The sequence below is a fragment of the Suricata suricatta genome, chromosome 2 (genome assembly GCF_006229205.1).
Source record: "Suricata suricatta isolate VVHF042 chromosome 2, meerkat_22Aug2017_6uvM2_HiC, whole genome shotgun sequence".
Taxonomy (NCBI): Eukaryota; Metazoa; Chordata; class Mammalia; order Carnivora; family Herpestidae; genus Suricata; species Suricata suricatta.
The window spans coordinates 4,574,703-4,601,613 of NC_043701.1; the positions used below are offsets into that span (position 1 = coordinate 4,574,703).

General features: G+C 38.5%; 1 protein-coding gene across 1 annotated transcript in view; it reads left to right on the top strand.

The window, feature by feature from the left end:
• The first annotated feature begins 323 nt into the window (after nt 1-323).
• The window catches only part of KMT2C (lysine methyltransferase 2C), a 217,376-nt gene continuing 190,788 nt past the window's right edge, over nt 324-26,911 (top strand). The window contains exons 1-2 of the mRNA XM_029954361.1: nt 324-553; nt 16,002-16,090. Coding sequence (XP_029810221.1) covers nt 324-553; nt 16,002-16,090 — 319 coding nt within the window. The remainder of the gene's footprint in view (nt 554-16,001; nt 16,091-26,911) is intronic.

Genomic DNA, 26,911 nt, shown 5'->3' on the forward strand with positions numbered 1-26,911 from the left:
TTGAGAGGAAGAGAGTGACCTGATTCGACTTGAGGTTTAGAAAGCTCATTCAGAATTGTTTGCAGAGCCTGTAGACCGCTCAGAGAGCAGGGAGGCCATTAATGGCAGTGTAGCCAGTGGTCAGGAATGCTGGCTTTGGATGAGGCCTGCTAAATTCGGTCACATTCCTTCTCTTCTCTGAGAATAGAGATGCTAATAGAGTTGTGCCTCTTACAAGGTAAATGCTCAGTAAAGATTAATTGTAGATAGTGACAAACAAAAAACAATGACCTTAGGCTGTTAGCAGTGTCACGTGAGAAGTTTTCCATTTGGACTGTATATTGATGGTAGAGCTGCCAGGATCTGAGAGTGACCTGAAGTTCCGGAGCCGCAGCTGCCAGGATTCCTGGTGCCACTCTGCAGTGAGGTGGCAAACACCCGAGAAAGATCAGTTGTCAGAGATTGGCCATGGTGTCAGATTTGGTTTTGTGCACCTTCACTTCGGGTTGCTTCTTCGACTCCAAGTGGAGATGTTGTGCAGACAGTTAAATATGAGCCCTGATTCAGTGGCGAGGTAGGGATGGAGGAATTCGGGAATTATTGGCTTATATGTAAAGGAACTCGGTAAAATCACCAAGGGAATGAGCCTCCTGTATATAGAGAAGAGATCAAACGCCTGAGCCCTGCACACTCTAGTTTTCCTAGTTAGAAGAACCAGAAGGAAAGTGAGAAGGAGCAGCCAGTGTGGTAGAACAATCTGGGGAGTGTTTTGTGCACTTGTGTGAGCATCTGACAGATTGAGAAGTGCCCGTGGCCGCTGGCAAGCTGGCCGTAGAGTCCTCAGGTAACTTCCTGGCCAAACCGAGACATCTTTGAATGTGACAGGAACATAATCATTACGCCAGATGACAAGCCTAAACTGGTACTGTTGGGCCAAACCCAGTTGTATGGTCACCGTGCTCGTCAGTGACCCTGATTGCAGACAGTGGAGTGCGGGGAAGGACACATGAAGCTGGAGTGGAAAACAGGACACAGAACTTTTCCGAAGGACTTTTGCTGTAAGGATGGAACAGCAGCCAGGAGAGGATGTGGAGTCCTGAGAGGGTTTTCTTTTCTGTTTCTGGAAGATCATTGTTTGGCAGTAACTTTGTATACTGATGGAACGTCAATTTTCAGAGTAGTAGAAAGTTATATCTGTAGATGGAAAGTTTCTGAAAAGGAATGAGGATGTGATCCAGAACACATGTGGAGGAATTGGTGGTAGCCCGGAGCATAGATAGAGAAGGTAGGAGGATATGTGAGAAAATTCAGGAAAATTGGAGGATTTGGTAAGAGGAGGACATGGAAACTCTCTTCTGAGCACCTTTTTTCCCACTGAAGTCCCAAACAAGTTCTGTCAGCTGAAGGGGGGAAATGGGGAGTCTAAACAAAGACAGCAAGGTATGAAACGGTCCTGGAAGGTCATGGAGAGTCAGCTGAGCCAAGCGGAAAGATTGCTGGGCAGCTTGAGGTGTGGGGTTAGAGCTCCAAGCTCCATCAGTGGCCTTAGTTGTGTCTTTGTTCCTCAGCTTGAATTTAGGGCCAGAGTCAGAGCAGGGTTATATTTAGTCAGGATTGATATTTTGCAAGGCAAGTATAATGGGATGAAATGAAGGCAGAAATTATTGAGGCTGTAGGTGACAGTGATCATAATTACTGACATGGACTCCAAGATGGAGAAGGAGGGAATAAAGATAAGGGACCAGGGGCCGGTTACAGTGCTAGCTAACCGGCAGTGCCTCCTACGGAACTGGCATTGTAACATTAAGACAGTTGTTTGTGTATTATTGATGTATAGTTGGCATATGACACTGTACTGGTTTTAAGTGCACAACATAGTGATTCAGCAGTCCTACATGTTAGGGCAGCGCTCACCGTGATAATTGTAGTTACCATCACTGTGCAGTGTTATTTCACTATTTCCTGTTTTGTGCTTTTCATTTCTGTGCCTTATTTATTTTTAAACTGGAAGTTTGTACCTCTTTAATCCCCTTCCCCTATTTTACCCATCCCCCTGTAAGTGCTTTTACATTTAATCCTCAAAGTAATCCTGTGGGGGCACTGCTGTTACTGCCATTTTAAAGATGAGTAAATTGAGGCACGGAGTTTAAGCCGTTTGCACGGGGTCTTTGGCTGATCATTAATTAGCTTTCTAATCCAGGCAGTCAAGCTCCATGCTTCGAACTGCACATCGCAGCTGCCTCTTAGTTGGAAAATGAGAAGCTGAAAGGTAGATGAACTGGCAGGTCCTGTACTGTAAGGTTGAGGAATTACTGGAGGGGGATTCTAGAAGAGGTCATACTGCTGTGAGCATGGATGTACAAGTGTCTGTTTAGGTCCCTGCTTGTAACTTCCTGTTTGTGGAGGGTGTGTGGGTTAATGTGGCCCAGGCCACACAGTGAGATTCTGAAACGCTTTAGAGGGGAGGTGGACTCTGAGCTTAGAAGGTTTTTTTCCCTTGCTCATTTGACATGTGAGAGCCTGACGAGTGGAGTTCGGTTTTAAAGCCACGGTTTTTGGTAGTAAATATAGGCACTGGCCCTGGGGAGCTAGTCACCCCACTGCCAACAAATTGCTTTTTAATAGTAGTTTTTGAGGAACCAGTAGCGTCATAGACCTCAGCAGGAAGAGTTCATGGACCCTCCCCAGTCACTAGTATGTCCTTCCCGCGGCAGTTTAGCTGTAGCCAGTTCAGTCACTTTGAGTAACTTATATAAGCTTTCTTAATTTGAATTTGCTTATCTGTAAAATGGGAACAGTAATACCTGCTTCAACAGGATAGTTAAGAGGAATCAGTGAGGATAATGTGTGTGTTAAGTAAACTCTACCCCCAACATGCGGCTAGAACTCATGACCCAAAGATCAAGAGGCACATGCTCTCCCAGCTGAGCCAGCCAGGTGCCCCAGCAGTGCTTTCTTTATTTTTTTCCCCTTTATTAACTTTGAAGTTCTGTTGTTAGGTTCATATACATTCAGAATCAGAATTAGGTGTGGTAGGTGAATTGACTCTTTTATTAATAGGCACTGTCCCTCTTTATCCCTGGTATCTAAAACATTTATTTTTATTTTTTTAAATTCAAAAATATTTTAAAATGTTTTTTAAATTTACTTTTGAGAAAGAGAGATAGAGAGACAGTGTTAGTGGTGGAGGGGCAGGGTGGAGGGGGGGCGCGCCACAGAATCAGAACAGGCTCCAGGCTCCAAGCTGTCAGCACAGAGCCCAACGTGGGGTTCAAACTCACACACTGTAAGACCATGACCTGAGCTGAATTTGGAAGCTCAACCAGCTGAGCCACCCAGGAGCCCCTAAAAAAAATTTTTTTTTTAAATTTAAGTATAATTGACACATCTGGTAATATTTTGTTGTTTTATTTTGCAGTTTGCTTTGTATGATATTAGAATAGCCACTCCTGCTTAATTTTGATTAGTGTTGCATAGTGTATTTGTTTCCTTAAACACGTCATAATATTTGAATTGAGTTTCATGTAGATAGCATATAGTTGGGTCTTTTTTTTTTTTTAACATTAAAAAAAATTTTACTTTAAGGGAAGGGCTCTATCTCACAGCTATGAGATCATGACCTCAGCCAAAATCAATCAAGAGTTGGACACTTAACCAACTGAGGCGGCCTGGGTCATGATGTTTTAATTGATTCTGACAATCTCTGGATTTTAATTGAGACAGTTAATGCACTTACATTTAGTGTAATTATTATTTGTTTCATCTTAGACCTGCTACTTAATATTTCTAATATTTATTTTGGTTTTTGTAATTTTTATGTCTAAAATTTCCACTTGGTTCTTCTTTATACCTTCTATTTAATTGCAGATATATTCTGTTTAAAATTTGGTCTTAAGAATTTTCAAAACTATTCATTTGAATATTTTATAATAGCTACCATAAAGTGCTCATTAGATAATCTCAACTTCTGTGTCATGTTATCGTTGGCCTTTATTCATTGTATTTTTTCATGTCATATGACATTTTTGAAGTTCTTTGTGTATCAAGTAATTTTGGATTGTTTGCTGAACATTTTGAATCCTTTGCTACAAGAATGTGGGTTTTAAAAGCATCTTATGGAGAATGTTGATATTTTTGATATATCAGGCACTTGGCCTGGGTATGTAAGGATACAGGTTTCAACTCGCCTTTTTTGGGCTGTGGTTAAGTTTAGTTTAGTTTTCAAGGCCTTTCCAGTGCTGTTTCTGTGTGTGCAGTACAGAGTGGTCAGTCTGCAACCTGACCAGGCATCTGTTAGCTCAGTTTTGAAAATCTTTGTTATTCTTAATAGGATCAGGTCCACCCTTGGGCAGATTGTGGGTCAGCTCAATCATGCTCTCTCTCTGCATCTCAGCAATCATTCCTGGGTGTTAGACTGCTGAGTTCAGGCCAGGGGATACTGGAGAGGTAAAACAGCCAACTCAGTGACACTTGGCAGTACTTTGAATTCTGGTGTCTGTTCCTGAGCATCCTCCTATTCTGTATTTTTGTGTTATTGATGTTATTTGTTTATTTTGAGAGGGAGAAAGTATAAGTGGGGGTGGGGCATGGAGAGAGGGAGAGAGAGAATCCCAAGCACTAACAATGCAGAGCCTGATGCCGAGCTCAGACCCATGAATCATGGAATCATGACCAGAGCTGAAGTCAGACCGTTACACCCAGGCACTCCCTGCTCTTCTGTGTTTTTAAGGAAACTCAAACAATTGTTCCATGTGTTATATCCATGTTTTATAGTTCCATTTGGTGGCAAAGTTTGGCATATATTCCTGCATATAACTGGAGCCCCTTGATAATCTTTTATTTGTGATTTTTATGCTTAAAAGTGAAAAAACGGGCTATAATTTTATTTTCTTGCATTATCTTTATTTTGAGTTGGTAAGACAGGCATCATATATGTGAAAAATGGATGGTGGAATGTTCCTTTTTTTTCCATACAAAACAAGTCTTTATACGGATATTGGCTTTATATAATATCTTTGAATTTGCTCTCATTGTAATGCCAGCCTTATAGAATGAGTTGGGAAGTGTTTCTTCCATCATTGTTTCCTGGAGATAGTGCGGGATTAGTACTATTTCTCAAACTTTTCCTAGAATTTGTCAGTAAAGATATCTGGGATTGGAATTTTTGTGGAAAGGCTATGCTTACAAACTTAATTTTAAAAATAGGCATCCGGTTAATCAAATTTTCTATTTCTGGGCTTGAGTCTGTTTTCTGGTAATTTGGATTGTGTGACCATTTCATCTAAGTTGTTGATTTGTTGACATAAATTTATTTATAATACTTTCTCATTCTCTTTTTTTGAGTATTGTCTTTCTAGTGATAACCCCTCTTTTTAATTTTTGTTAGTAGTTTATATATTTTTCTCTCTTTGCTGCCATTTTTTTCTGGAAAGTCATCTACTAAATTTTTCAAAGAACCATATTTGGGTTTCATTGATTTTTAAAAATTCTCTGTAATGGTATTTTTATGTTACCACTTTTGACTTTTTATTATTTCTTATTTTGGTTTTGATTTGATTTTCCTTTTCTGATTTCTTAAAGGAGAGGCTTCTTTTATTACTAGAGTTGAGATCTTTCTTATTTTCTGATATAACTGAATTTCCATTTATTCACTACTTACCTGAATCTTAGAAATTTCCAAATCCTGTATTTTCATTTTCATTTGGTTCAAACCATTTTCAAATGTCCTTGTCACTTAGAATTGTGCGTGTGTGTTATCAGATGTTTGAGGATATTGCTTGTATCTTTTTAACTTTTTTCCAGTTCAGTTCCACAGTGACCAGAGAACACGTTTGGTATGATTTCAGTCCTTTAAAATTTGTTGAACTTTGGGTTAAGATCTACAGTTTGGCTTATTCTGGGGATTATGTGCTTGGAAAGAGAAGGTATAATTTGTTGTTATTACTTAGAGTGTTTCAGAATGGTCAATTTAGGTCTACTTGGTTGATAGTAGCTTTAAGTATTTTGTGTCTTTATTGAGTTTTATATCTACATAGATCTATTGTTGAGCAGTGTTATATACAGTTATATAAATATAATTTTGTTTGTAAACATTTCTGTTTTAAATTGTCATGTATTTTGAAGCATTGGGTGCAGACATGATTATTGTCTCCTTGATGAATTGACACTTACCATTATGTAATGTCAATTGCTAGCTTTTATAATATTCCTTGTTTGAAGTATGCTTTAAAATTTTTTTTATTATATTTCAAGTTTTTGTTTAAATTCTAGTTAGTTAACAAATAGTATAACATTGGTTTTGGGGGTAGGATTCAGTGATTCATAATTTTCTATTTTAAAAAAAAATTTATGTATTGGTTAATTTACATCCAAGTTAGCTTATGGTACAATAGTGTTTTCAGAGTAGATTCCTTAATACCGCTTACCCATTTAGCCCATCCCCTCTCCAAAACCCCTCCAGCAATCCTGTTTATTCTAAGTCTTTTATGTTTTGTCCCCCTCCCTGTTTTTATATTATTTTTGCTTCCCTTCCCTTCCATTCTCTGTTTTGTATCTTGAATTCCTCATATGCGTGAAGTCATATGATGTTTGTCTTTCTCTAATTTCACTTACATTAATACCTTCCAGTTCTATCAATGTAGTTGCATAAAAATCTTTTTGTTTAGTGTTTATAGTTTAGAAAGAGGAGGGACCGAGCACGAGCAGGGGAGGAGCAGAGAAAGAGAGAGAGGGAGACACAGAATAAGAAGCAGATTCCAGGCTCTAAGCTATCTGCACAGAGCCGGATGTGGGGCTTGAACTCATGGACTGCAAGATCATGACCTGAGCCAAAGTCAGATGCTTAACTGACTAAGCCACCCAGGTGCTCCTGAAGTATGCTTTTCACTCGATTGTCACATTATATCTTTCTGTCTCTTTGTTCTTTTATCCTCTAATTTCTGTATTTTAACTTAATTTTTTTCATCATAAGTGTACTCCTTAATCCCCATCACCTATTTTGGCCATTTCCTGCCTCCCTCCCACTAACCATCTACTTTCTGGTAACCATCAATTTGTTCTCTATAGTTGAGTCTTTCTTGGTTGGTTTGTTTGTTTGTTTATTTTTTCTTTGTTCATTGGTTTTGCTTCCTTTTTTTTTTTTAATTTTTTGAAATGTTTTTATTTATTTTTGAGAGAGAGAGAGAGACAGCGTGAGCAGGGGAAGGTCAGAGAGAGAAGGAGTCACAGGATCTGAAGACAGGCTCCAGGCTCTGAGCTGTCAGCACACAGCCCGACACGGGGCTCAAACCTACGAACTGTGAGATCATGACCTGAGCCGATGTCGGATGCTTAACTGACTGAGCCCCCCAGGTGCCCCCGTTTTGTTTCTTAAATTCCACATATGATTGAGATCATATGGGATTTATCTTTCTGACTTATTTTACTTAGCATTTTTTACATATTTTACTTACTCTCTACTCTATCCATGTTGTTGCAAATGGCAAGATTACATTCTTCTCAATGCCCAAGTACTATTCCAGTGTTTATACACACCACATCTTCTTTATCCTTTCATCTATTGATGGATACTTGGGTTGCTTTTGTAGTCTGAGTATTGTAAATAATGCAGTAAATGTAAGGGTGCATGTATTCCTTGGAATTAGTGTTTTTGTATATTTGTGGGTATAAATACCCAGTAGTGTGATTCCTGGATCATAGAGTAGTTTTATTTTTTAACTTACAAACTTTAAAAACATGTTTATTTTTGAGAGAGAGAGAGAGAGAGAGAGAGAGAGGGAGACAGAGAGACAGAGCATGAGTGAGGGAGGGACAGAGAGAGTTGGAGACACAGAATCTGAAGCAGGTTCCAGGCTCTAAGTTGTCAGTACAGAGCCTGACGTGGGGCTCGGACCCACGAACCGTGAGATCATGACTTGAGCTGAAGTTAGATGCTTAACCGACTGAACCACCCAGGTGCCCCTCTTCTCCCCATTAAAAAAATTTCTTTTTAATTGTTTATTTTTGGGAGAGAGAGACAGAGCACCAGCAGGGGAGGGGCAGAGAGTGGGGGGTGGGGGACACAGAGAATATGAAGCAGCTCCAGGCTCTGAGCTGTTAACTCAGAGCCTGACGCAGGGCTCAAACTCATGGACCATGAGATCATGACCTGAGCCAAAGTCGGACGCTTCACCAACTGAGCCACCCAGGCACCCCTTCTGCCCATTTTTTAATTGGGTTATTTGTTGTTTGGGTTTTGAGTTGCATATGTTCTTTATATATTTTGGATACTAACCCTTTATTGGATATGTCATTTGCAAATATTTTCTCCCATTAGTAGGTTGCTTGTAGTTATGTTGATCTTTTTCCATTGCTGTGCAGAAGCTTATTATTTTGATATAGTCCCAATAGTTTATTTTTACTTTTACTTCCCTTGCCTCAAGAGACATATTGAGAAAGATACTGCTATGGTTGATGTCCAAGAAATTAATTCTTGAGCTCTCTTCAAGGATTTTTATAGTTTCAGGTCTCACATTTATGTCTTTAAACCATTTTTGACTTCATTTTTATGAAATGTGAAAGAAAGCAGTCTAGTTTGCATTCTTTTGGTAAAAAGCTGTACAATTTTACCAACACCATTGGTTGAAGAGACTTTCTCCTGTTGTATATTCTTGTCTCTTTTGCCATAGATTGACGGTATAATTGTGGGCTTATTTCTGGGTTTTCTATTCTGTTCCATTGATCTATGTGTGTTTATGCCACTACCATTCTGTTTTAATTACTACAGCCTTATAATATAACTTGAAATTAAGAATTGTGATACCTCCAGTTTATCTTTTTCAAGATCTCTTTGGTCTTTGAGGTGTTGTGGTTCCATACAAATTTTAGGATCTAGTTGTTAAATATGCTGTTGGTATTTTGATAGGGATTGCATTAAATCTATAGATTGCTTTGGGTAATGCAGACATTTTAACAATATTTGATAATTTCTGCTTTTATTTGGAGTGTTAAGCCTATTGACAATTAACACAATTATAGATGTGAATATGTTTAATTAAATCTCTTGGTTTGTATTCTCTTTCTGTCCCATTATTTTCTTTGTTCCCCCGCCCTTTTTTTTTAAAGGATTCTATTCTATCTCTGACTAACAAGCTGTGCATCTGTGTTTTCATAGAGTTGCTCAAGGGTTTACGTTATTCATTTTTAACTCATCAGCATCTACCTTCAGGGTACATTTTATTGCTGCAGATGTACTATAAGACTTGTATACCAGTATATTTTCACTTTTGCCCTCCTGTATTTTGAACTAATGTTACCAAATGGTTTGATTTTATATACATTATGAACCTCACAATAAATTTGAATTATTGCTCCAAACAATTAACTTTTAAAAAGATTAAAAATGAGGAAAAGATCTTTATATTTACTTACATACTTAGCATTTCCATCACTTTTTATTCTTTTGCATACATAATATCTTGATCCAGGTTTTAAAAAATATTTATTAATTTTTTTAAATGTTTATTCATTTTTTTGAGAGACAGAGACAGAGAGTGAATCTGGGAGGGGCAGAGAGAGAGGGAGACACAGAATCCAAAGCAGGCTCCAGGCTTTGAGCTGTCAGCATAGAGCCTGACGCAGGGCTCGAACTCACAGACCTGAAGATCATGACCTGAGCCAAAGTTGGATGCTTAACTGACTGAGCCTCCCAGGAGCTCCTTGAGTTTATTTTAAATGTTTTGAGAGAGACAGAGCCAAGGCACGAGTGGGGGAGGGGCAGAGAGAGAGAGAGAGAGAGAGAGAGAGAGAGACTGAGAGAGAGAGAGAAAGAGAGAGAGAGAGAAATAACAGAATCCGAAGCAGGCCCCAGGCTACGAGCTGTTAGCCAAGAACCCAGTGTGACGCCTGAACTCATGAGCTGTGAGATCATGACCTGAGCCACAGTCGGATGCTCAACCGATTGAGCCACCCAGGCCCTCTGATCCAGGATTTTATTGAGTATCATTTTCTTTTGTCTGAAGACTTCCCTTACTTAATAGGGGCTCTTGGGTGGTTCAGCCAATTAAGCATCTGACTTCAGCTCAGGTCATGATCTCACAGCTTGTGGGTTTGAGCCCTGCATCAGGCTCTGTAGCTCAGATCCTGGAACCTGCTTTGGAATCTGTGTCTCCATGTCTGTCTGCCCCTTACCTGCTTATAGTCAGTCGGTCTGTCTGTCTCTCTCTCTCTCTCTCAAATAAACTTAAAAAAATGTCTTTAACATCTTGTAATGAAGGTTTATTGAAGAATTTGTTTAAGAAAGCATTTATGTTATTTTTGAAGGATGTTCTTTGCTACATGTTTTGTTAAGGTTGATGAGGTTTTTTTCTTTAATGTTTCTCCAACTCCTGTAATTACGTTATAATTTCAGATGAGAAATTTGTAGTCACTCTTGTTTTTCTTACTCTAAGTAATCTTAGGCTGCTTTTTTTAAGATTTTCTTTTATTGCTCTGTTTTAGCAAGTTGACTATAATGTGTCTTACAGTCAGTGCGTGTGCGCCTGTGCGTGTGTGTGTGTGTGCGCGTGTGTATGGTGTTTGCCATTTTCTTGTGGTTCTTGGATCTGTGGATTTATAATTCTGTAGTTGCTAGATTTACACCTAGTATTTCACTAGATATGTATTTTTATTCCCTTCCCTCCGACTTCCAACCTCATATGTTAGATTGTTTGCTATTGCCCCACAGGGCTCTGTAGCTGTTTGTCTTTTTTCATTTCCTCTTTTATTTTGGGTAGGTGTTGTTTGATGTATCTTTAAGGTCATTCATTTTTTTCTTTTGCCATTTCTGGTCAGATGTTAATTATTCAAAGTGAAAATTTTGTTATTTTTTGATGTTACCTCTGTGAGTTCTATTAAAATTTTTTTCTTAAATGTTTTAAATTTATTTTTGAGAGGGGGAGAGAGAGTATGAATAGGGGAGGAGCAGAGAGAGGGGGAGACACAGAATCTGAAGCAGGCTCCAGGCTCTGTGCTGACAGCTGATGCAGGGCTCGAACTCATGAAGCACGAGATCATGATCCAAGTTTAAGTGGGACGCTAAAAGGACTGAGCCACATTGTTTTTACTGTTTTTCATTTCTCTCATGCATTTTCCTTCATGTTCTTTTTTAATAAAATGTTTATTTATTTGGGGGGGGTTGCAGAGAGGGAGAGAGAGAGAGTCCCAAGCGGGCTGCATGCTCAGTCCAGAGCCTGGCACGGGGCACCATCCCACGACTGGGAGATCATGGTCTGAACCAGTATCAAGAGTTGAATGCTCAATCCACTGAGCTACCCTGGTGCCCCTCATTTCCCATTACATTCTTAAGCATATGACACATACTGATAATAGCTGATTTTATGTCTGTGGTTGTCCCTTTTATTATCTCCATTGTTTTCTGGTTTTATTTTTTTATTTTCTCCTGGTCAAGACTCACATATTCCTGCTTCGCTGTAATTTTGGTGTTGAGAACTAGATTTTGTTGTAATACTTCAACAAATGCTGAACTTTTTTAAAGTTAGTTTTGGAAAATTTTGATTATTGAGACTTATTTGTCAGCTCTTTTAGGGATTGTTCAGAAGATAATTTGTTGTAGGCTTCATTTAGCCTTAGTTTAGCTTGTTTTTATTAATTATTTTTAAGTAGGTTTCATGCCCAGTACAGAGCCCAATGTGGAGCTTGAACTCACGACCCTGAGACCAAGACCTGAGCTGAGATTCAGAGTTGGACATTTTAGCAAATAGCCACCCAGGCCCCCTAGCCCTAATTTTGAAGGCATGTTCTGAATGTGTTAATCTAATCAGTGAGGTCTTGGTATTCTGGCTAGAGGGAATACAACGGATTCCTGGCTCTGGGAGCTCTGGGACTTGTTTGTATTACAGCCGTGCTTGGATTGTTCTTTTCCTTGGAACTTGTTCTTGTTCAGCCTCTTGGGATTTCCCCCCACTTTTAAACAGATTGGCATTCAGATAATACTTAAGGACACCCTTATGCAGATGTCTGGATCGATTTCCCTGAATGGTCTTTCCCCATGTGGACACTGTTGCACAGTTCCTAGTCTCCTGAACTGATGATCTCTGTGTCCCCATTTCAGCAAAGTTGCCAGCCTCCGAGTTCCGCTCTCTGGGCTGTAGTTTGTGCATTAACTCCATGCAGAAAGCCTTTGTGACGTGAGGTGCCTGGCTGTCTCAGGGGGAAGAGCATCTTACTCTTGATCTCAGGGTTGTGAGTTCGAGCCCCACATTGGGTGTAGAGGTCAAACAAATAACATTCTTTTTAAGAATTCTCTTAAAAAAATTTTTTTTTAATAGAAAAGAAAGCCTTTCTGATAGTAGGTTCACCTGGTTTCTTTCCTGTTGTCCAGGGATTACAGTTCTGTCCTTCCCTTTTGTTTAATGTTCAGTCACGGTTGTTTCCTACAGTCTGGTTTTCTCGTGGTTTATGGCTGGAGGGTATTTTGAACCTTCTTACTCCTGTGTGGCTTTAAATAGAAGTCTGCTGAGGTTTAATTCATAAATTAATATTGAACATTGGATTTCTGGTTGAAATTTTTCTCAAGTTAGTGGTATTCTTTACTTCAAATTTCTTTGCAGCAGAATGAATCAAAACTATCATAAAAGGGTTAATAAATACAAAAGAAAAAGAGAAGAGGCAAGAAAAGCCAAAGAAAGATAAGAATAAGTAATTTTCATGTTACCATTTGTAATTTGACTTCAAAGTTCTATTAAAAACCAAAACTGGGAACATCTGAATGCAATATGGGAATAAAAAATGTATTCATCTATTTTTTACTGATAAAGATTTGGCAAAGTATTACCGTTATCTTTCGCATTCAGAAAAAAATAGATTCATTTGATTAGTCAGAAAAATCACACCATAAGCCAGTAAGTAAGCAGCAATAAAAGACATGAAGGAAATACGGGACATTTAAAAATTACATGATTTTGGTAAGTTGGTCCGTTGAGCAGAAGGAAAAGAATTGTGATAGATTGGTGAATGTAAAAAGCATGCCTTTTTGGTGCCAAAACCAAGAATTGAAAGAAGGGAAAAAAGCAAAGCAAAAATTAAAACTTTTTTTTTTTTTGAGGAAATCCACAACACAGAGAGCTGATACACACCCCCGAACTCCCCCCCTCCACACACCCACTTTCTCTCTGTCTCTGTCTCTCTCTCCCTCCCTCCCTCTACTTCTACCCCCCCACCTCTAGATAAAACAAGTTTGAAATAAAGCCAATTGTACAAAAAAGAAAATAAAGGCAGTTGTCAGGATAGTGGAGCAAAAAACATAAAACAGTAAAACACTGGGTTTGGAAGATTAAATGACAAAGCCAGCTAAGTCATCACGTTTCAATTTCTTTAACAATGACTCTTCATAATCATGAAGAATTATAAAGGAAAGATTAGAAGTAAATCCTGCCACCACAGCATTTCTTGAATTAGTTTCTTATTCTCTATTTCACTGTGATAGTTATGTTGGGTTTATTTCAAGAGCTTCCATTCGCTCTGTACCTAGTCCTTGTATTGGTCTACGGGTTTCTAAAAAAACCTGATTCTTTAAAAAAATTTTTTCGTTGACTTCATATCTCCTTACTGCCCCTCTCACTCACTCTCTTCCAGCCACAGGATGCTTTGCTATTCTTCCGACCCTCTACAGTAGTGCTCTTTTCCCAGAGCGTAGTTTGGTTCCTCTTGTACCTCCGATCTCTTGTGATGTGTCTCCTTACTCACAGAAAATGTTACTTTGTAAAGTTTATTTCACAAATATCTTAATTCTTTAAATTTAAAAAAAATGTTTATTTTTGAGAGAATGAGAGCAGGGGAGGGGCAGAGAGGGAGAGGGAGTGGGAGACACAGAATCTGAAGCAGGCTCCCAGGTCTGAACTGTCAGTGCAGCCTGACACGGGGCTCGAACTCACGAACCGTGAGATCATGACCTGAGCCGAAGTTGGACGTTTAACCGATTGAGCCATCCATGTGCCTCTATTTTATAAATATCTTAATTAAAATTGTAGTTAGTCCCTCATTTTTTGCTTTATAGTTTTCCTTCATGTTATCTATCTACCTACCTATCTACCTATCTATCTATCTATCTATCTATCTATCTATCTATTTAGAAGAGTAACAAATATTTCTTCTCATTAGAATGTAGTTTAGTGAAGACATAGATTTTGTTGTTTAACCCTGTATCCTGTATTTTAACAGAGCCAGACACAGGAGGATTGATCAGATCATCTAAGGAATGCTTGTTAAATATGTTGTCTAAGTAATTGCTTAAGATGTTTCTAACTATATTTCATCTTCATTTCTGAGAGTGGAATGTGAACATTTCTCACAATTGTGAATCTATCAGTTCCTCTTTGTTCTGTAAATGTTTCCTTTATAAAGTGTGAAAAGTTCTGTTGAGTTATCCTAGTACATTAATCTTTTTATTATTAAATAACGGCAGCCAAGTTTAAGCCCGTTACATTTACCGTGAAAACTTATATTTGTATTTAATTTTTATCTTGTTATTTTATTTTCTTTGTACCATGTATTGTTTTCTTTTTTGCCTGCTTGGGTTTGGTGAAACTTTACTTATCCCTTCTTTCCTCTTTTATTGTTTTAAAGTTTTCTTTCAAATTTAAACATAGCTACTTAATAAATTCTGGAGATAAATATCCTCTCCCTTTGCCCATGAGCCCTAAAATGCACCTTGGAATCCTTTAGCCCAATCACCTTCCTACCCAGTCCATGTAATTTCTTACTTAGTTCTGCTTTTTTCCCCCTCTCCTCATGAAGTTTGAAACAATGCTGTTTTGGCTGCTTGATCTGTTATATTAGCTAATTTCTAATATTAAATCAGGCTTTCTTTACTTTCATTTTGGTGATATTTGCTATTATCTTACTTAGGTTTTTTTTTTTTCCCCAACCATAGTTTGTTGATATATTTGCTAGGATTTTCGTTCCAAGTGTTTTAAAGTTTTTTTGTGGGTATGGATGACCTTTTGACAGTTTGTAATAGTTTATATGTACAATCATTTAGATTTTGATTGCTTTAACTTAAAAAATTTTTTTGTTACATCCCTGTATTGTTTTTGATTAATATCATTTAAAAAGAAAGATTTAAATAGATTTTCTGTTTTCTATTGTTTTAAGTTTTCTATTTTTATTGTTTAACAAAGCTTTTTGTTCTAGATTTTTCATATTATTAATCCTTTATTACTTTTTGTTTTCTACTCTTTGAAGTGTTTTTCAACTTAAATACTGAGTTTTGTGTCTTTTCAAGTAATGAAATAATTTAAAGCTCTGAAATTATTTGAATACCGCTGTCAGTTTCAAAGTTTTAAAAATATATAATTTCTTGCTTTTTTTTATGTGTTACAAAATTGGTTTTTTAAAAAATTCCTTTCTGTCTTTAAGTTCTGAGATTCACAAAATTTAGAGGCATTAGTGGTTTTTTTTTTTTTTTTAAATTGCATTAGGTCAAAGACTCTCACCTTTTCATGACACTTATGTTTCTTTTACTTTTTTGAAATAAAATTTGTAAATTACGCCGCTCCACATTTGCAAGGTGTGATTAGATTATGTTTAGTGTTTACAATATATTTTTTTGAGTGGTTTGCAAGGATCTGCATCACTTTTACGTATCTTAAAAATACGCTTATCTGGGTGTTACTCCTCAATGTCACTAGGTAGAGAGGTGTAACCTGGTACAGGAGCTTTGAAAAGAACCCATTTGGTGGTTAAGGACTCCTCCTCTAGACAGAGGGTCACCTCAGGGTCAGCGCAAGAGAGGAACAGAGCCTAAAAATAAAGCATGCTTTATAAAGTGGGTTGTGATGCCAATCTATCATTCTGGGCCTGTTTTCACATTTGTGTAAGGAAGACCTGGGTTTGAGGGAGAAATAAAGTAAAGTATGATATTTACTATTTGATATGGTAAAATGTAGTTAAAAGTGCCTACGTTGTTGTATACTTTGAACTTTTTCTTTATGTTAAATATAATTGTAAGCTTTAGCATTTAATTCTATGTATTTATTTCTATATAGGCCTCGAAGTAGAGGAAAAATTACAGTGGAAGATGAGGACAGCATGGATGGACTGGAGACAACAGAAACAGAAAATATTGTGGAAACAGGTATCAGACTTAACAGATTTTTGAAAATGTACATCATACTTTGCACAATTAGCATTTGTGTATATACTGAGTTCTAGAATCTTCATCTGCTGAAATAGTTTGATAGGTTATGACAGTGAAAAAACGGAGTCTCTTTTTTATCCTACAGTGCTGATTTAGTGGAAAGTATTTAATATCTGTGGAGAAATGTTCTATTAAAGCAAAATTAAAACTGGCATAAGCAATAGTTCCAGGCCATTAGTATGATCGTTCACAGTATATTTCTGTTTATGAAGCATCCAGTGTGTGTGTGAAGCTTACCGTGTTAGTATATGTGTGAGGGGAAAAACACAGGCCCTGTTAACTAACGGTATTGTGGCATGATGGGTTCAACCAGACCAAATACTTTCTGGTCTTTGAGATGTTTAAAATAAGCTCATGTGTATTGTGGATCTGCAAAAGGAGGGGAGAGTAGGTTGCCCAAAGTAATTTCCAAAATTTATAAAGTTAGTGATTTAAGTTGTCAGAAGGACAAGGTTTCTTATTGTATTCAGAAGGCGTCTATGTGAGGTGGTCTCTCATTGGCAATGGTTTTTAACAGTTCGTTGGTAGAGTTTAGACACAGTGATAGGCTTTTCCTCTAAGTTGAATGTCGTCTTCTTGTTGCTTACAGAATGTCATACAGTTTTTAGAGAAAGGTTAGAAATTGCTGTATCTTGAAATACAATTTCCCATAAAATACTTGGCCAGCGTGTTGCTCTGCAGCTGTAATTCTTGGGAAGCCTTCACATGCTCTCCAGTTCTCCCTCTTCCAATCAGGTCTCAGCAGGCAGAGGTCTGGCTGTCGCTCGGAATGCAGAATTCTGCATTTTGCCATTTTGCAGTGGATTCGTTACCACTTTGGTTTAAGCTTGAATTTATAGAAGTTCCCCACTGGTTATTTTTCATGGTTTTTTTCCTTAAATTTTCCCTGACCTGTATACTGTTACTTGTAAGCAGAAGGTCTCTTTGAAGTTTCAGGTGGCATTTTCCAACACAATGGTTACTGGTGAGTTGCTCTAAGCCAGTACCACCAGACTGTGCCTCGGGCCCTTTTTGGGCATTTAACAGCAGTCATCCTGAGTACTTTCCCTCACTTTCTGAAACTTTAGTGCCTGCCTTTCTCCTGTTGTGACTTATATAATCTATTCAGTACCCAGACCCCTTGGGTCCTGGATTTCCTTAAAATCCCTGTTCTGCGGCCCACCTCAGCCTCTCCTTATGGTCCGACATTATTAGCCTTTGCCATGGTCTCACTTGCTGTCACGATTGCTGTTTCACTTCCAGAATCTCGGCATCAACTGTCCTACCCTCTGACTGCTACCCCTTCTTTTTCCAGCTCATTTTCTCCTGGTGTCCTCACATAATCATTCTTCAACCGTATCCAGTCCTCCAACCCAGTGAGCTCAGTGATGGGGTCGTTAACCCTCCTGCGAGCTCAGAGTCTGTGACCCATCGATGGAGTCCTTCTCTCAACTTGAACTTTTTTTTTTTTTACCACCGTCCCATTGTTTTGCTTTTATTACAAAACCTAAATTCTGCAATGTAGCAGCTGGAAATGGCTGGAGAAAAACATAAGCTTTTTCACTGGTTTCATTTTAAATTTATGACTTCAGATCTCAAGTGGGTGTGATTGTGCCCTACTCATTCCGCTTGCACTTAGGAAGCGCCCGCCCCCCCTCCCCCCCCAAGCGCCGGTGAGGGTTCTTCACCGCCTTCTCTTCTCTCCTCAAACTTCCAACACCTCTTCCCAGTTTTCGTTCTTCAGTTATTGATGATCTTGCTTATTTCCGTGAAAAGAAAAAATAGAAGCAACCAGGGAAGAGATTCTGCATTCACCCCCCGTCACACCTTCCCTGCTCTCAGTCCTTCCCATGTATTTTACCTTCGCTGCAGTTAAAATGGGAGAAAAGCCTGGTTATCACAGGTCACTCTTGCTGCGTGTCCTGGATCCTCTCTCTCCCTCTCTTAGGGACTTTGTACCCTCATTTTTCCTTGGCTTCTTGCATCGTGCATTTCCTGTCTCAGTGAATCATTTCCATCCGCATTCAAACGTGCTGCAGTATTGCTTTCCTGAACACAAACGTTACCTCTTGATCAGACCCCCTTTCCAGGTACTGTATCGCTTTCTTACTCTCCTTTATAGGAATCGTCTATACTTCTGGCTGCTGCTCATTTTTGAGTACTTTCTCATGACCCTACTCCAAGGGGTCTTTCTTCCTCCTGCTCGACTGAAATCGCTCCTGTCGGTGTCGCCCGCGCTCTCCCCTTGCCGCAGCCAGCCCTTAGTCTTCGTCGGCCTTCACTCCAGTGTCGTTGCACACAGCTAACCACTTTCATTGGTGACAGTTCATGTGTTTTTGCTGCACTTTCAGGACACCCCACTCTCTTGGTATTTTCCTGCGTCAATGGTCTCTCTTCATTGTCTTCTGCTCACTTTCAGTTCTTTTGCATTACATATTATCTCTGGGCTGTTCATTCCAGAAATTCTGTTATCTGCTCTTTTCTTGCTCTGAGCACAACCTGTATCTGTAGCTTTCTTCTTAACAGCGACTCTTTGATGTCGCAAAGGGTCTTAAACTTAAGGTGTCCGATGCGGTGCTAGTGTTTGTTATCTTGAAACCTCTCTTCCCGTGTTTCCATCTCATTAAATGACATCCTACATTTTTCAGCCTAAAAATACGGAGCCCGTTGCAAAGTCTTTTGGTCTTCACCTTCATGATATATCCTATTTCTTCACAATATATCCTATTTCAGACACCTTCCACCTCTGTCACTTCTGTCATCCCGCCAGTGCCCACCGGCACGGCCTGTGTGGACCGCTGTGCGAGCTGTCTCCTCGCTTTTGCCGTTGGTGGTAGTCTTGCTGTCCACAGAATAGCCCGGGGCCTTCTCACACCGAACTACGAGTCTTTTACTTCCTTCTCTCAACCACACAAAGCCTCCAGTGAAACTTAGAGTAAAATTCAAAGCTCCTACCATGGGTTTCACCCTGTACTAGTCTGACCATGGCTCCCTGTCCAACGACACCTTCTACTTTTCCCCTTGCTCGCTGGGCTCCAGCCACACTGGCCTTTGTGCTGTTTCCAGAGTCCGCTGACCACGTTCCTTTAGCAGCCTTTGTATTTCTCATCTGCTCTGCTTAGAGCTCCCGTTCCTGGATATTCATCCTGATCATTGTCCTCATTCACGTCTCTGCTCATGTGCTCGCTGCTCAGACAGACCTTCCTTGGCCAACTTGTCTAACACTTGTCATTCTATCCTTTTCTCATTTACTTTTCTTCCTAGTATTTAAACAGATATGACATCATATTAGATAGTGGTTTATGGTGTGCCTTCCACACTAGCTTGTACGCTTCCTAAGGTTAGGGATTTGTCTTGTTCATGGATTTACTCCCAAAGCCTAGAATACTCCCAGACACATAGTAGGCTTTAGTTCACTAATAGAACAAGTATTACATTCTTATAGTTTCTCTTTTTTATTTTCTAAGTTACTGCTATACTTAGAACATCACCCCAAAGCTAAAATTCTGACATTTAATGTTTTTCTTATGTGAAGAGTAGTAAGCCCCACAAATGGGACTGTCTTCTCATGCTATCTCTTATGAGATATCAAGGCAAATAAAATTTAGTGAAAGGTTTTAAGAAGAGCAGGATATTTTTCTTATTCTGGCCTTTTGTACTAAAGTTAAATAACATCAAGTGAGTTAGTCTTTGCTGTCTTTGTCCTTGGAAAGACCTTTGTCCACTTGCTTTAGTGAACACAGGGCAAGGAGACCACTAAAGAAAAGAATGGAGAGTAGTTGTTAAAACTACCAAGCTACAGGGGCACCTGGCTGGGTCACAGGAGCATGTGACTCTTGATCTTGGGGTCATGAGTTTGGGCCCCATGTTGGGCGTAGAGATTACTTAAATAAGTAAAACTTAACAAAACAAAACTACTAAGCTATAAATAATTCCAGGCAAAGAGAAGGTTCTGTATGTTTCTAGTCAGTCTGAAAGCATACTCGAGTTGGCTCCAAGGCCTTAATATCTCTGTGCATGTCTCAAGGCTCAAGGATTATTTTAAGGTCCCTTGGGTTTGTAACTTTTGTGCCTTGATACATCTATTTAATGATTTATGGTAATATAAGAGTATTAAAATGAGCATGGGGGTTTGTGTGGGGGTGGGGCAAGATGGTAGGGAATGAGTATCCTACAAGTGGCCATTGGGTAAGTTGCAAGAAATTTCACCATCACTTTGTTACATTTTTATGGTAAGAAAATCCTATGGTTTTTTGGGATGTGGTAGCTCTTACTAGTCTTTGCTTTTTCCCATGAAATAAAATCAGCCTGAATGAAGTGCAAGGCACTTAAGAGAAATTCCACTTTTCTTGGAGAATCATTATATAATCAGGGCTTTGCAAACTTGTTTTAGTTAATTAAAATTGGTTAATTATGATTTAGCTAATTATAATTAAAAATTCCTTTTTACTATTTAAGTTGTTGTAGTTTGGCTAGCGGGAACCCCTTTTCAGCTGGCTCCTTAGCCCTTTTCATTATCATCTCAAAACGTATTCCAAGCTCATCGCTCTTTGGCAGCAGTATTTTTCAGGCCCATCTTTAATTTTCTCTGCCCCAGGATATGAAATCAACCATTCTCGAAGAACTCCTAGTTCTTTTTAGTGGAGGATAGTATTAGAGTTTTTTATGTTTAAGGATGCATATTATAGTGTTTTTATTGAGAATCAGTTATGTTAGTCCATTTTAGTGGTATATTAGTTACTGCATTGATGTGAGAGTGTATACATGTGCCTGTAAATACTTGTTCACATCGATTCAGGTTACCTCTAGCATAAGTTTTACCGACACACTTTAGTTTTAGAGCAGTTCTAGGTTCACAGCAAAATTGGGTGGAAGGCACCGATATTTCCTTGCACATGCATAGCTTTCCTCACTCTCAGAAACCCCCACCAGCACGGTGTTCTTTGTTATAAGTGATGCAGCTGCACTGATACACCTTTGGTTCACTCTTTGTGTTGTGTATTCTATGAGTTTGGACAAGTGTGTAGTGATATGTAGCTGTCATTACAGTGTCATAGAGTAGTGTCACTCCCCTAAAACTCGTCTGTGCTCCCCGCATTCACCCCTCCCTCTCCTTTAACCCAAGGCAACCACTGATCTTTTTACTGTCTCCGTAGTTTTGCCTTTTCCAGAATGTCATAGAGTTGGAATCATACAATGTGTAGCTTTTTCAGATTGACCTCTTTCACTTAGCAATATGCATTTAAATTTTCTGCATGTCTTTTCATAACTCAAGAACTCATTTCTTTTTAGTACTAAATAGTATTTGTCATTGAGATTTACTACAGTTTGTTTATCCATTCATCTGCTGAAGGACATTGTGCTTGCTTCCAAGTTTTGGCAATTATGAATAAAGCTACTGTAAATATCTATGTGCAGGTTTTGTGTGAATGTAAGTGTTGAGCTCCTTAAGTTTCAACTCCTTTGGGTAAATTCCAGGGAGCAGGATTGCTGGCTCATATGGTAAGGGTAAGAGTGTGTTTAGTTTTTAAGAAACTGCCGAACTGTCTTCCCAAGTGGCTGTTCGATTTTGCATTGCCATGAGCGACGAATGAGAGGTCCTTTTGCTCCGTGTCCACACCAGCATTTGGTGTTGTCCCCTGTTCCTGATTTTGGCCATTCTAAGAAGTATGTAGTGCAGTAGCCCGTTATTTCATTTCCCTGAAGACAGTGTCTCATGGTAAATGGTTATTTGCCATCTGTGTACCTTTGGTGAGAGTCTTTTAAATTTATTAGCTCACTTTTAATCAGATTGTTAATTTTCTTATTATTGAGTTTTAGGAGTTCTTTATCTATTTTGGGTAAGAGTCCTTTATCAGATGGGTCTTTTCCCAGTCCGTGACTTAAATTTTTATTCTCTTGTCAATGTTTTAAGCAGAGTAGAAACTTTTAATTTTAACGAGGTCCATTTTATCAATTGTTTCTTTCATGTATCGTGACTTTGGTTTGTATCTAAAAAGTCATTGCTACACCCAGGGTCATTTAAATTTTCTCTTATGTTCTAGGAATTCTATAGTTTTGCCTTTCACATGAGGTCTGCGATTCATTTTATGACTGCTTTTGTGAAGGATGTATGGTTGGTGTCTAGATTGATGTGTGTGTGCACGCGCGTGTGCACGTGCACAGGTGGCCAATTTCAGCATCATTTGCTCAAAAAAAGACTTTCTTTTCCATTGTATTGCCTTTGCATCTTGTCTTAATGACCAGATAGGTATTTATTTGTGTCCATTTCTAGCTTCTCTGTGCCATACTATTGATGTATTTACTCTTTTGCCACAATTATACAGTCTTGGTTACTGTAGCTATCTAGTAAGTCTTGAAGTCAGTTCTCCAACTTTGTTCTTCTTCAATATTTTGTTGGCTAGTCTGAGTCTTTTGCTTTTCTATCAACATCTTATTTATTTATATTATATTATATTTATTTTATTTTATTCATATAGTTTATTGTCAAACTGGCTTACATACAACACATAGTGCTCATCCCAAGTGCCCTCCTCAATGCCCATCACCCATTTTTCCCCTCTCCCCTATACCCTCATCCACCCTCAGTTCTGTGTATTTAGAGTGTCTTATGGTATGCCTCCCTCCCTCTCTGTTTGTAACTATTTTTTTCACCTTCCCTTCCCCTATGGTTTTCTCTTAACTTTCTCAAGATCCATATGTGAGTGAAAACAAATGGCATGATTTCATTCTTTTTCATTACCAAGTAGTACTCCATTGTATAGATAAACCACATCTTCTTTATCCATCCATCAGTTGATGGACATTTAGACTCTTTGCATGATTTGGCTATTGTTGAAAGCACTGCTCTGAACATTGGGGTACCTGTACCCCTATGCATCAGCACTCTTGTATTGCTTTGGTAAATTCCTAGTCATGCTATTGCTGGGTCATAGGGTAGCTCTAATTTTAATTTTTTGAGGCACCTCCACACTGTTCTCCAGAGCGGCTGCATCAGTTTGCATTCCTACCAACAGTGTGAGAGGGTTCCTGTTTCTCCACATCCTCGCCAGCACCTGTAGTTTCCTGATTTGTTCATTTTTGCCACTCTGACTGGAGTGAGGAGGTATCTCAGTGTGGCTTTAATTTGTTTCTATAAACATTTTAGAATCAGTTTGTCAATACTCACAACATAACTTACTGGGATTTTGATTAAGATTGCCTTGAATCTGTAGATAAAATTGGGAAGAACAAACATCTTGGCTATAATGAGTTTCCAATTCATGAATATGAAGTAACTCCATTTATTAATTCTTTTTTATTTTCCTTCATCAGGGTTTTGTAGTTTTCATCATGTAGATCTTATGTGTATGTTGTTAGACTTATACAGGAGTATTTGATTTTGGGGAGATGTTAATGTAAATTATATTTTAAAAAATTTGTCTTCCACTTGTTCGTTGCTGGTATATAGGAAAGTGGTTGACTTGTACATTAACCTTGTCATCTTGCAACCTCACCATAATTGCCTATTAGTTCCAAGGGTTTTTGTTTTTGTTATTGCACATCCTTGTAGATTTTCTACCTAAATGGCCATGACATCTGTGAACAAAAACTGTTTTATTTTGTCCCTCCCAATCAGTATACCTTTTATTTCCTGTTCTGGTCTGTGTACAAATAGGTATACGAACTTCTTGTAAGAAGTTGAAAAAGAGTAGTGACAGCATGACATCCTTGCTTTATTTCTGAGCTTAGTGGGAAAGCTTCTAGTTTCTCACCATTAAATATGGTGTTTGTATAGATTTTTTCTCTTTTTCTTTCTTTTGTAGATACTCATTTCTTAATGTTTATATATTTTGAGAGTGTGCACGAGAGTCGAGGAGGGGCGAGATAAAGAATCCCAAGCGGGCTCTGCACTGTCAGCACAGAGCCTGATGTGGGGCTTATTAGTTCCAGGAACCATGAGATCATGAGCTGACTTGCAATCAGGAGTCCAGCGCTACTCCGACTCAGCCACCCAGTCTACCCTGTGGACAGTCTTTGTCCAGTGAGGACATGCTCGTGTACTGAGGGTAGTTGTTATCCTGAGTGGGTGCTAATGCTTTTTCTGCATCTACTGATATGATTATGTGATTTTTCTTTCGTAGCCTATTGATGCGATGGATTACATTAATTTTCCTTGTTTTACATTAATTTTCCAATGTTGAACAAGTTACTTGGGATAAATTCTACTTGGTTGTGGCGTATAATTTTTTTTATATGTCTTTGGATTCACTTTGCTAATTTTGTTGAGGACTTTTGCATTTATGTTCTTGAAGGATACTGGTGTGTAGATTTTGTTGTTGTTTTGGTTTGTTTCCTTGCCATGTCTTTGTTTGTTTTTAGCATTAAAGTAATATTGTTCTCATGGAGTGAGTCAGGAAGTATTCCCTCTGCTTCTGTATTCCAGAAGACATTGTAGAGATTTAGTATAGTGTCTCCCTTAAGTGTTTGGTAGAATTCACCAGTGAAGCCATTGGAGCTGGGTGCTTTCTGTTTTAGAAGCTTTTTAATTATTGATTCAACTTCTTTAACAGGTATAGGTATATTCAAATGGTCTCTTCTTGTGGTGAGTGTTGGCAAATTGTGTCTTTCAAAGAAGTACATCTGGGTTATCAAATTTGTGGGTCCAGAATTTATTACTTTATTCCTTTGTTGCCCTTTTAATGTCCTTAGGACCTGTAGTGATGTTTTTTCCTTAATGCCTGATATTAATAATTGTGTCCTCTCTTCTTTTTTCTTTCCGTAAACCTGGCTGGCGGCTTATTGGCTTTATTGATCTTTTCAAAGAAGCAGCTTTGGCTTTCATTATTTTTCTCCATTGATTTCTTGTTTCAGATTTCATTGATTTCTGCTCTTGTTATTATTTCCCTTCTTCTGTTTACTTCGATTTAATTTGCTTTTCTTTTTCTATTTTGATTGGTTGCTTTAAATCTTTTCTAATATATACATTCAATGCTATAAATTCCTCTCAAAGCATTGCTTTGATGCACTAAATGGATCTCAGAAATTTTGATAAGTTGTGTTTTCATTACCATTTAATTCAAAATATTTAAAAATTTCTCTTGAACCTTCTTATTTGATTCATGTGTTATATAGAAGTGTGTTCTTTAACCTTTAAATATTTTGGAATTTTCCAACTATCTTTCGAGTTTAATTCCCTCTGTGGTTTGAGGGTAGACTCTGTACGATTTTTGTTACTTTAAATGTGTTTTATGTCCCAGAATGTCGTCTCTTGCTTGTATGTTCCATGTGATCTGGAGAACGATGTGTATTCTGCTGTTATTGGATGAAGTAGTCTATAATGTCTGTTATTTCCACTTGACTGATAGTGGTGTTGGGTTCAACCATGTCTTTAGTGGTTATCTGCTTGCTGGATCTAGTTTTGGTAGATGGGTGTTAACATCCCCATGTATAATAGTGGATTTATATATTTGCCTCTGTAGTTATATCAGTTTTTGCCTTATGGATTTTGATACTGTTGTTAGGTGCATGTGTGTAAAGAATCATTATGTCTTCTTGGAGAATTGACCCTTTTATCATTATGTAATGATATTCTTTGTCCCTTATAACTTTACTTGCTATGAAGTCTGCTGTGTTTGAAATTAATATAATGTTTCCTACTTTCTTTTAATCTGAAACCTACTCTCAGCTCAGTATTATTTTTAACTAGGTGGTCATCATGTTGGTACATTAGATCTCTAGACTTATGTATCCTATATAACTGTAATTTAGTACCTTTTAACTAATAGCTCCCCATCTCCATGCCCCCGCCCCTAGCGTCTAGTAGGTGCCGTTATACTCCGCTCGATTTTACATCTTTTATTACAACTTTGACTTGATTTGTGGTCTCTCTAAGCTATATAGAGTATTCAGAGAGGGAATTTCCCCAAATTATCCCTAATATATCAGTTCCAGTCTCAAGAATCTAAAGAGTCAGTGAGCATTTGCTTGAATCCTTCCCTCCATGCTTGTTATTATTTATTTCTAAAATTAAAAAAATTTGTTTGAAGTTTATTTTCTTAGAGAGCAAGAGCATGTGCATGCATGGGGTCGGGGGGGGGTGGCGGCGGCAGGGGAGTTGCAGAGAGAGAGGGAGAGCAAGAATTCCAAGCAGGCTCCATGCTATCAGTACAGAGTCCAATGTGGAGCTCAGATGCACAAACTGTGAGATCAAGAGTGGGGCACTTAACCAACTGGCCACCCAGTCGTCCCCTTCTTTCCATGTTTTTAATTAACATTATGTTCAACTACATCGTCAACAGTTTTGCCCCGAGCTTTTACATTCTGGACTTGAAGCTTGCCCAGAGGACCTCATTTCTCACCAAGGAAGAACATATTCAACTGGGTGCACGCTTGTGTCTTGGCTTTCACTTTGTATAGACCGGTCTCAGTTACCCACATCTTTTTCTAAGGATCAACTCTTCGTCGTCTTTCTGTGAATTCCTACTGCACTCCGCCTCCCGCTTTTCAGAAATTCTGCCTTGGTCATTAGACTTCTATTCCTCTAGAGTCTTTACGTAGCCAGAGGTGTTTGTACCTTCTGTTGGGAGAGATTTTTAGTGGAAATTATATTTTACCTGTAGTCTAGTCATGATATTTAATCTTTTTTTTTTTTTTTGAACAAGTGTGGTAGATCTGGAAGCAAAGCTTATTACTAAAAGCCCTGAGAAGTTATTGTTGGTTTTGTTTTGTTTTGCTTTTATTGCCTCCCAGACTCCTCTGTGTTCTTTAAAGTCATGTCTCATCCCCTCCTTTCAAACC